Below are 12,175 nucleotides of genomic sequence, written 5' to 3'. Positions count from 1 at the left end.
GAAGAGTTTGTTCATGGTTGGGAGAGGTACTCCGATGATCCACTCAGCTGTCCTCACTATCTGCTGTAGGGACTTGCTGTCAGTGACGTTGCAATTCCTGAACCAGACGGTGATGAGGCTGCAGAGGATGCTTTCTATGGTCCCTCGGTAGAAGGTGGTGAGGATGGGAGGAGGGAGACTGGCTTTTTTCAGCCTCCACAGGAAGTGAAGACATTGCTGGGCTTCTTCGTGATGGTGGTGGTGCTGAGTGTCCAGGTGAGGTCCTCTGCGAGGTGCACTACCAGGAACTTAACGCTGCTGACTGTCTCTACAGCAGAGCTGTTGATGTTCAAAGGAGTGTGAATAGCAGAGCTCTTCCTGAAGTCAACAACCATCTCATTTGTTTTCTCAACATTAACAGACAGATTGTTGTCTTGACACACCAGTTCACCAGCCGAATGACATCTGCCCTCTATGCGGACTCACTGTTGTTACTGATGAGCCCCACCACTGTTGTGTCATCTGCGAACTTCATGATGTGGTGTGAGCTGTGCTGGGCAGCACAGTCATGTGTCAGCAGGGTGAACAAGAGTGGGCTGAGCACACAGCCCTGTGCGGTGCCGGTACTCAGCTTGATGACCCTGGAGGTGTTCTTCCCTATGCTGACAGACTGAGGCCTGTCAGTCAGGAAGTCCAGGATCGAGTTACAGAGGGGGGTGTTCATGCCCAGTAGGCTCAGGTTCCCTATCAGCCTCTGTGGAATTATTGTATTGAATGCTGAGCTAAAGTCTATGAACAGAATTCTGGCATGATTGTCCTTTCTCTCCAGGTGAGAAAGAGTAAGGTGGAGGGCAGTAGAGATTGCATCATCAGCAGTCCGGTTGGAGCGGCAGGCAAACTACATTGACGCAGGACACAGTTGACTTCGCAGGTACTGGGATAATTCTGGTTGTTTTGAGGTAAGCAGGTACTGTCACTGAGCTCAGGGAAATGTTGAAAATGTCCATGAGCAGCTGGTCAGCACATTTTCTGAGCACCCGACCACGAATGTTGTCTGGTCCAGCAGCTTTACGTGGGTTGACTCTGCGTAGAGTATTCCTTATGTCAGCTGTGGATAGGCAGAGGACCTGGTCGTTGGGAGGAGGGGTGGTCTTCCTCACAAGTTCCATGTTATGTGCCTCAAAATGTGTGTAGAACTTATTCAGCACATCTGACACAGAGGTGTCACTGCGACAAGTCTGAGGTGTTGGTTTTTAGTCAGTGACAGTTTGTATTTCGTGCCACATGTGCCATGTGTCCCTGTAGTCCATGAAGTTGCTGTGGATTTTCTCTGCATAAGTGTGCTTTGCCTCCTTGATGGCCCGGGACAGTTTGGCTCTGGTTGTGCTGAGACCCTCCCTGTGTCCAGACTTAAAGGCAACATCGCTGGGTTTCACCAGAGCATGCACCTTCACAGAGAACCAGGGTTTATGGTTTGCTTGGGTGGTGACAGTTTTGGAGACAGTAATATCCTCAATGCACTTGCCAAAGTACAGTAGGCAGTCACGGAGCCTGTGTACTCCTCCAAGTCAACTGAGCTGCCATAGGCAGCAGCTTCTCTGAAAATGTCCCAGTCTGTATTGTCAAAACAGTCTTGGAGTGCTGATGTGGCTCCCTAAGGCCAGGTTCTCACCTCCTTCAGGGCTGGTCTGACCCATAATTGTATGAGTCAGTAGAATGGAGAAATGGTCTGAGTGTCCAAGGTGGGGGCAGGATGCAGCCTTGTATGCACTGTGGATGTTTGTGTAGGGATATTGCCACCATTTTAGCAGTTATACAGTAGCAGTTAGCAGTTATACAGTAACACAGATTGACACTAAGGCTAGATCTCCTGCCACAACAGAGTCAATGCCAGTCAGACTGCACATAAACACAATCTGCTTTATTTCACAGAATAAGCAAAATAATTTTGTTACAGGATAAAAACCAGCATGAGAGACATATGGTCCATGTGTTGCAATGGTCTGATTTCTCTCTGATCTTTTCTGTCCTGCCACTGCAGAAACTGTTATGTGTGGCAGACAGCTCCCCCACATATGATTTACACACACAAATGCAATACGCAGACAGATGTACATGTGTCATAATCTCACAGCAAGCTACATGTAGAATGGACACCACACTACATAAATTATCAAAGGGAAGGAATCTGTCTTGGTGTTCGTGCTGGTGGCTTGAGCAATACAGTCTATAAACAGTCCTAAATAATAATATTCATGCAAAAATACAGATGGCTTAACTGGTCCAAAATAGCCAGCAGAACATGCTTTGTGGGCTCATATTCAGACTTGCAGCAGGAAAGATGAAATTAAGTGTCCATTCCCTTCTTATTTACCAAGATGGCAACACTAACGTAATGATGTCAGTTGAAAAAGAGATAAGAGGCTCAGAGTGATGATGTGTGTGTGAACATCGAGAGACAGCGGGTGAGACCTAACATGGTGTCCTCCTCCTAAGCTTTTGGCAAGCAGAAACACCGCAACCAAAACTTTCACCTGGATATTTTTATACTTTGTGGTGGATATCCCCCTGGTCTGGGCCAAATGGACCGAGTGTCTTCCTCCAGAGTCTGATGTAATCATGGTTGTTTGGTTTATTGCATATGGTGATCAATCACATACAGTAAACCGGGTTGGTCCGCGGAGCAACAGGTGTATATGCGGTGTGTATACATTCACAAACACTCCCCAATCACTCCGCCTTCCCCTCAGCCTACATCCATCCTTTATGCCTTTTCTCACTCCTATCCCAGACCACAATTTCCAACTCCTTCCAGGCTCCTCCTTCAAGATCATCCCATTTTCCATTTAATACCATTATTTAATTTTTAAGCTGTTACATTTACCCCACCTGGAAAGTCCCATAAACTCCATAGTCATTAATTGTATATTATTTTTAAAAATAACACTTCTGAAATTTCCCATTATTTCCACTCCACACCTATATGATTTTTAAACATAATTAAATAATACACAGCATATATGCCTGGAATATTACCATTATTTCCAGGCCCACGTTTAAATAATAAAAAAGGTTAGGTAACTCAGTTAGCCAGACCGCGGTGCTGCAGACTGTAAGAAGGCACACAGATATCTATGTGCCATAAGCTACAAGGTTAGGCCTTAAAGCAAAGGGTTAATGTAAGAACTAGGCCCCATCTGGACATGACCCAGAAGATGGGCCACAGGAACAAGACAAAGAAGAATTAAACCCCGCAAAGGGGGGCCGTTGGCTCAGCACTACTATGATGGGCAACTATGACAAACTGCAGTAAATCCACATACAGTTCGCAAGCATTTGCCAGTAGATGTCAACGAGGCCAAAGCAGGCAATCAGCTCTTATTTTCTAGCTGTATGACTCCTAAAAATAATAAAAAAGGTTTTTTTATTAAAAAAAAGGTTTTATTATATTTAGAAAATATAAAACTAAAATGGGATGCATATGTTAAAAGGAGACAAAAACATGCTGACACGCTGTAGGTGCATGTCAGGTGCATGTCAGGGGGAGAACTTACAATAAGCGAAAGTGGCATGACTATGAGTCAGAGAAAAAGGATACAATAAGCGTAGACCGTAAACCAATAGGAGAAGTGAAGGGAGAGAAGATACAATAAGCGTAGATTATGAACCAATAGGAGAAGTGAAGGCAGAAAAGATACAATAAGCATAGACCATGAACCAATAGGAGAAGTTGACATGACTATGGAACAGCAACATAGTGCACGAAGGTTCTGGGGTGACTTCCAGGGAGGGCCAATGCTGTTCCTTCTCCAAGGTCACCCACTGTCCTGTAATAGCCCCCAAGATTACCCCCCTAGCAGTGTCTTACAATGGCCTACATGCAATGTTTATGACCTAGGGTAACCCCCAGCATTATTTAGGCATAGAATCACATCATATTACTTTTCAGTAGTAGTGCTTAATGCAAACAATATTTTCCACTATATAAAGTATAATAGAATACATATTATTTAAGGCTAACATATTAGATTGTCTGGTTTCCTTATACACTTCCAGACCTCCACATGTACATTAAAGATAAAATAAATAGCTAATGTAATATATCAATAACTTCAGTTAATATGTCAATAACTGTGGTTAAAATCAAAAGCTAACATTTGTTGGCAATTCTTATGATGTTTGCTGGCAATAACTTATTTCCACCATGTAACAAGCTTAATCGTACCACGTCAAGCTCCGCTTTTCTCTTTGGGGGGGTGAAAGTGGCAATACTCATAATTTACATATGGGGTATACACTTTATCAAAAATTTTCCACCACAACTTTCATCACTTTTACTGTTGCCAACATTGGATTATCTACCTCTTCAACCGTGACCGATGACTACTTTTACAACCTGTGCATAATGGCAGCTGAACCCGGCAAAAAGCAACCAAGACGAGACTGGGACGGAGGACGAAACAACCACAATCGAGGTCAGTGTACTCCATTCTATTTAACAACAAACTCTCAATACTGGAATTACTACACGCATACCTCAAAGACCTGAAATCCAGTCTCGAGTTCCCCCAGTACAAATAGAAACGCTTCAAAAAGAAAACAACAAATTAAAAGGAACAGTCAAAACTCTTATCTGCCCAACTCACTAACCTCGCACAAAGCAATGAAAGAGACAATTTTAGATCTCCAATGCTGCAGCATGGCCGATAATTTGATTTTCTCCGGAATACCCGAAAAAACACCAGATAACCCAGAAGATGCAATCAAACAATTCATGCAGTCAGCCCTGAAATTACCACTGGACACTGTAAACAAAATAACGTTTCACCGAGTTCACCGCCTCAGCACAAAAGACACCAACAATGAAAGACCGTGAGCAATAGTCGCAAAATTTTAATATTAGGCTACAAACAAAAAGAGTAATTATACCCTCAATGACCAGTTTCCAAGAGAAATACAATAGAGAAGACAAAAACTTCTCCCGATCCTGAAGCAATTTCAGGAGGAGGGAAGACGAGCTGCATTGACTGTGGACAATCTATATATCGACAGGCAGCTCTACCGTGATCGCAACATCACCACCTGGCTTTAGTCACCCAAAACATACAATAGCCTATACGTCAATATGAAAACATAACTTTAAATTTACACCCTGTTGTCTACTGTTAAAACAAACGGTACACTTATTGCTGACTCTACAATCACTACCTATCTGTCTTTGTCTCTCTGTCTCGCTCTGATTTTGTCTCTTTTTGTGTTTAATATCTGTGTTTGTCTCTTTGTCTGTCTATGTCTATCTGTTAAAGCTAGCTTGAGAAATGTGTGTAAAGGGGAATTTGTATGGCGGTATAATGAGGACGATTATATCACAGAAATATCAATGTCATCTCAAACTGTAATCCAAATACTGCAAACTAATGGTGATACACCACACACTCGCCATAATCTTTTACATTCATACCCACTACATATTCTTAACACATACAAGCTTCCACGCACAACACATAGCTGTAAAATTGATCCTAAGCTATATCAATGATTTCACTCAAATTTGTAACCTGGAACATCTGCAGGGTTAGTTCACAGGCAAAGAGAATGTGGTGGAAAATCTTTGACTAAGTGTATACCCCATATGTAAATTATGAGCATTGCCACTTTCACCCCACCAGAGAAAGCGGAGCTTGACGTGGTACGATTAAGCTTGTTACATGGTGGAAATAAATTATTGCCAGTAAACATCATACGCATTGCCAGGAGATGCCAGTTAAGCTAAAGCAGGTAATTAGTTAGTTTTATTTTTAAGGTGTGTGAACTCTGGAAATTATGTAAAATTAAGGTGGGATATTTTTTTTTTAAAAGAAGACAGAACCCATATGTGGTTATGACTGGAATACTGCAGCTCAAAACCCATCTCTCCCCATTCCCACTGGTAATATCAAGTATCTGGGCATAAACATTTCCACCAGATTGTTGTTTCACCTAAACTTCACTCCACTAATAAAAACAATAGAAGATGACTTAATTAATTGGCAGAATAGCAACCATAAAAATGATCATACTACCAAAAATTAATTACCTTTTCACAATGATTCTGACCCAGCCTACCACTAAATGGTTCAATTCACTAAACTCCATCATATGCAAATTCTATTGGAAAAATAAAACACCCTGAATCAAATTGGTCACATTACAGAAACACAAAACTCAAGGAGGATTAGAAGTTCCAAACTTCCAAAATTATTATCTGGCAAATCAACTACAGTATATCACCAATTGGATTAATCCAAGCCAACAGAACAACTCAAACTTAGAAATAGAACAATCAGAATGTAAAGAAATTTGAATCTCCAATCTACCATTTCTCAACACCACAATAAAACCACCATAATTGCTTTATAACACTGTATAACACCGTAATTTCAACAACTCTGACAGCTTGGTGGAAAATCAACAAAATCTTCAAATCTACAATGAAACCCTGTAAATACACTCCAATATGGCACAACCCTGACTTTCTACTCAACAAAACACCACTTAACTTCAACACATGGAAACAGGGTGGTATCACACATCTCCACCACCTTTTCCAGAATAACAATTTCATTACTTTTCAAGATTGGTCCAGAAGTACAATGTGGGGAAAGGACAATACCTTCAGTACCTCCAATTAAAGTCTGTTATAAAATCTAAAATCAATATATCAAATACAATTTACTCCCATCCCCACTAGTATAAGAAATCAACAAAATAACCAACCCAAATAAATTCTTTCCAAATTATGTTAACTAATATCCACTGTAGACTCAACAATTTCCATCCTAATCAAAGCCTGGGAAAAAGACTTATCATTTACTCCCGATACCGATTTCTGGACCCAAATCTGCAGGAACACCTTCACAATGACTAACAATACTAACCTACAACTAGTACAGTACAAGGTAATCCACAGAGCACATGCCACCCAGCACAAGATGTACAAGATGGGACTTACAGACTCCGACACTTGCTCGCACTGCACATCAGACACCCCAAGTACTTATCTCCACTCCACCTGGCTCTGCCCACCAACTCAACATTTCTGGCAAGAAGTCATTAACAGAATTTCTCTTATTTTGAGCTGTAGCATTCCACTATGTCCATCCCTCTGTCTACTTGGAGATCTCTCAATAATAAACTCACCAATCCAAAATTCAAAACCTATACTCATTGCCTTAACTATTGCCAAGAAAACTATCCTCTTAAACTGGAAAAACAGAAATACATTAAGCATCACGCTGTGGTTAAACCTCCTCAAAGAATACATGTCCATGGAACAAATTACATTCCAGCACCAAACCCTTTTATCTTCTCATTAGACTTGCCTGTTAACTAACCCCACCAACACACACACACACACACACACACACACACACATTTCAAACCCTCACCAAAATCTTATCTTACTCTCTGATCTTACAACCCCTACATCAGCACATAAACTCCCCATTAACTTTCATAAAACCCATTATATTTGTTTGTAAAATTAAAAAAAAGAAAAAGAGATAAAAACAAAAAATCAAGTGAGTTTGGTACACTTCATTTGGTTATATACTAAACTGTAAAGTAAGGGTAAAATAGACTAACTACATTTTTTTCAGTTTTAGTAAGCTATCGCTGTCCATCTGGCCTATACTGGTTTTTCACCATTCAGATATCATAGGCATATTCAACAGATACAGCATATTCAACATAGACACGGGCTATAATCTCTAGACATGAATGTATGGAAACGACTGTGGTTTGAGCTCGAGGGGATTACAACACTGACCAGATGTGGATACTGTTATTCAGATTCAGGGGCAATACACCGTCCAAAATGGCGGCAGTTCTGTCAAGTAAGTGGACACGTTGCTATAGATATAGACCTTGCAATGAATATAACTTACCTGCATCATTATCTAACATTACAACAGCCATCTGTAAACCTTCAAATGTCCTACATAATCCTTACGTACTCTTTATGGACTCCTTTCAGTCACTTTGCGATAAAATAGCACCTTTACCGTACTGTTCCTTAAGTTACCTATCCAGAGTACAGCTGACGTTAACTTACTACATTGTGTTGCCTTAACTTCTAGGACCGTTTGTTTCCCAAACAAGAAATGAGTTATACCAGGGGTATCCAAACCTCTCCTGGAGGGCCACTTGTCCTGCATGTTTTAGATCTTTCCCTGCTCCAACACAGCTGATTCAAATGATCAGTTTGTTATTCAGTAGCTTCAGGAGTTCGTTACGAATTGATCATTTGAATCAGCTGTGTTGGAGCAGGGAGAGATCTAAAACATGCAGGACAAGTGGCCCTCCAGGAGAGGTTTGGATACCCCTGAGTTATACTAACCAGCTCACAACTGGATTAATGTTAGTGTGACCGGCAGAGCTACCCTTTTGCCTCTCAGCCACCGTAGCTCCTTCCCTTCTGAGTTGGTGTGTTTGGCCACTGGTTGTGCGTGATTTTTGTCGGTAGACTGATTTTAGGCGTACTGGCTGCCCCAGTGTTTTCTTTATTTTATTGCTTTTCTACTATTTGTGCTCAACATTTTTATATCAAATTTGTATTTAGTCCTTAACCAACTGGTTGGGGCTCTAATCGTCCCCCCCATATAGTTATCAGGGAGTGTAGCTGCTGGTCTGCAGGGTGGGTCGCTGGACCTGGGTCCCCTCCTTCATGCACTGCATGCAGTGTCGTAGTGGTAAAGTGCACTCCACTATTTGCTGTGGTCACTATTTGCTGTGCGTGTGTATATGTGCGTGTGTGTGTTAGCAGGCACCAGGAACAAGGGCACGCATGGTGTGTCGGTCTCTCCCCTTCCCAGAAAAGGTAACCTCCTCGGCGATCAGCCTACTCGTCCCCTATCATTTTTCAACAGTTTATCTCTGGTGGCAGCCATTACCCCGTCCTCTGGCGGCATTGTTTGCCCTTATTACCTTCCAACCTGTTTTTAAGAGTTTGTAGCAATAAGAGCAGGCTTATATATTTTTTAACTTAATTTATTTGTTAACTTTTGCATTCAACTGAAATACTACGTCTCTGTCATCTCTGCTAGCTTATCTGAATGTGAGAACCCTCTTGTCTCCGTACTATATTTTAGGAATATAAGTCGTAAGCATTTCTTGGGGTAAAAGTCCCTAGGTGGCGTAGTCGAGTACCCTAGAGCCAAGACCTTTGACTGTCAGCTCCACCAGGTCACATTAGTGTAATGGGTGGGGGGCGGCGAGCAGGTTTTGGACCGAGGTTCTCACTGCTCACTGCCAACCCCTTACGGCCAGCGTCGTTGCCAGTTGAGCTAAAGGTTGCCCTTAGCCCATCGGCAACAACGCTACTTAACCAGGTCTCGGGGAAGTGACGTAGCCGCTGCAACCGCTCAGCTACCTGCTACCCGCTACCTAAGGCTTTTTACGCAGGACTCGCATGAGCTATTACTTCAGCTCTGCTACATTAGTTATCATCAGACAACCAGACCAACTAACGGGTTGGGGGTTTATATTGGGATGTCACATTCTTGACTGCCTCTTTTGGTGTTCGTGCAAGTTAGTGTGCTTGAATAAACTGTCTGGCAAGTTCACGCTGCACTGATGGGGGCATGTTGGCATAGGCACGCCTGCACAGATTTTCGATTTCATTGGCAAGGACCCTGAGTGGCTCACCCGGCTGCCTGCGCCTGCTACTGAACTCAGCCCGCAGGAGCCTAGACTGTACACACCATCCGAAACATCTCTGAAGTGCCCCTACTAGCTCCCCATAATCACTTCTCTCTTCCAGACTAAGAAGTGGCAAACATGCTAGCACATCCTCTGTGAGACATAACACAAGCTGCAGCACTTTATTTTCTTCTGATCAGCCAGCTCTGTGAGCCAAGAGTTCAAATTGGGCCCTAAAAGCTTCCCAATCTGCCTTACCGGAGAATTTCAGCGTTTTCACAGCCACAGCCATTGCGCCCCATCCCCGTGATGTGTTGATGTCATCACGCTGTGTATGGCTGCCTTCCCTATCGGCAGCGGGAAATCAGCACTAATGCCTAACCTTGCAGCCAGTCTCATGGCGTGCCTCAGGTGGACCTTGTGCTCAGACACCTGGTCCTCGTTCTCCTGCAGTTCTCAGTGGGTCACCGCGGGCATGCATCTTCACCTCCACAGGCACGGGTCTCACTCTGCTCCACATCTCTCAGTTCACCCTCCACCAGTCACACATCAAACGAGGGCTGCAGCTAACTAGCTAAAAAATGCGCGCCAAGCACAAACTCTGCATCTGTAGGCACTTCTGACACCAGTGTAATGACCACACAAGTTGCTGGAGACAAATGGGTTCACGGACAACATTGTGCTTTTATTTGGGATGGAACACCAAACAAGGGCAGCTGTCGGCCACAGCCCATGCCAACCAAAGTACCAACCGATCAATAGGATAGCACACTAACTTGCAGGAGCACCAAGAGGCAGTCAAGCATGTATGTGACATCCCAGTATAAACCCCCAAATTAATATCCCAGCAGCCCCCAGTAAAAAGGGGTGGGGTCACATTACATGGGTGATTATATTGCATTACACTACCCTGGGTCATTACAATACTTTGTTGTTCAAGTTTGATCTCAGATTAGAGCTGGGCGATTTTCCCGATTTTCTTGATTAATTCGGTTTATTTTTTTAAACACGGTTTTCAAAACAGGGAAATCTTTCAATTCAATTTAAAAATCTGAACTTGATAAATGTTCTATAAGTAAGAAGCAGCATCACCATTTTTATTTCATTCTGCGATTCATTTATTGGCTAATACTTGAGTAGAACACTGCCTCCCACTTTGGGTAGTAGGGATGTGTATCTCCATCACTGAGGCCGACGCGGTACACATATCGATGCATTGCCAACAATCCGATATATTATGATAGGCTACAGATGAAGCAACTAATGCGACATGATATGATTCACCCCTATTGCGATGCAGTGCGATTCGACACGATTTGATTCAACACAATGCGATTCAACGCGATATGATGCGATGCAAAAGAATATGATGTCATGAAATTCAATATGGTAGAGACAGTTTGACTTTATTTTTTTGGTTAGTCGTGCTGCCTGTGTAGGCTAGGCCTACTTGATAGCGGCATGGCATATTTTGCAATTCGCATGCGCCTTGTCAAATTGTCAGTCTCTCGAAAAATCCGAAGTGTCGCTAAACATTTGATTTGTAGCACTTCGGTGGAACATAGCTCTTCCTCCTCCATGATAATCTGTGACTCGCCCGGACACGCCTCCAACTCGCGCGAGTCTTGGCCGACAGACTTGTCGAAAATTGGCTTGAGAAACAGTTTAGAGAGGAGGAATCAATCTAAATACGAAATTATTGGTCACATTTCTGAATAATAAAGGCATATGGTCTCTACTAATAATTATATATAAATAAATCGGATTTTACCGATGCAAAGATGTTAGAAACGATGCATCCCGAGTTCATCCCAAATTGTATCCAGTGCACACTTTTTTAATCGGGGCAATCGCATCGTGAACTTTTATGCCGGTGCACCGATGCGAATCGGTGAATCTTACCATCCCTAATGGACAGAAAGAGAAAACCCGCGGTTGGCGGTGCAGAGAAGGTGCGCCAAAAAAAGAAAAAGCAAAGTGGGCTAAGAAAACGGATTTAAGCAGTGTGCAGGCGATGATGAGGACAGTGGCGAAGATGCAGAAACATCAAAGAGGAGTGAGCAAGGAGCAGGTGCTTTGTCATGCTTACATGCTATGTGCTGTGAACTAAATGAAGAACTTTTTTTTTTTGTTAACCTTGGGGTTTCAATGCTAGAGTCCCGCTGCAGGTTTGACCATTTCCAAGGTTTAACTAGTCAGACTCGGTGCACAAACGTTTAGAGAAGTTTACGCTAAATTTATCGCTAAAGTGTTTTTAAAAATCGTCGTCAACTTCGACTATAAATGGGTAAAATAAACATGTAAGTTGGATAATTTTCTTCTAGACTACTCATCAGTGGCGGCGGGTGAGCTGGAAACAGGGGAAGTCGCAATAGCACACAAATTTCAGACAATCTGCGGTGTTTCGCGAGCATAACGATTTATTCTAATTACATGATTGGTGTCAATCATTCTGTGAATTATTTGTTTTATTGTTAATCAAGGAGGATAAAGGGGAACAGGTTGAAAGTAATGATAG

The 12,175-nt window shown here is 42.6% G+C and overlaps 1 protein-coding gene across 1 annotated transcript in view; it reads left to right on the top strand.

Annotated features, from left to right (window-relative positions):
* Positions 1–4,384: 4,384 nt before the first annotated feature.
* The window catches only part of LOC118781699, a gene marked incomplete at its 3' end in the record, with an annotated part of 38,925 nt that continues 31,134 nt past the window's right edge, over positions 4,385–12,175 (top strand). Inside the window, exon 1 of the mRNA XM_036534697.1 lies at positions 4,385–4,454. Coding sequence (XP_036390590.1) covers positions 4,385–4,454 — 70 coding nt within the window. The remainder of the gene's footprint in view (positions 4,455–12,175) is intronic.

Source organism: Megalops cyprinoides, chromosome 8, assembly GCF_013368585.1.
Source record: "Megalops cyprinoides isolate fMegCyp1 chromosome 8, fMegCyp1.pri, whole genome shotgun sequence".
Classification (NCBI taxonomy): Eukaryota; Metazoa; Chordata; class Actinopteri; order Elopiformes; family Megalopidae; genus Megalops; species Megalops cyprinoides.
This window is presented reverse-complemented; position numbering and strand designations above follow the sequence as displayed.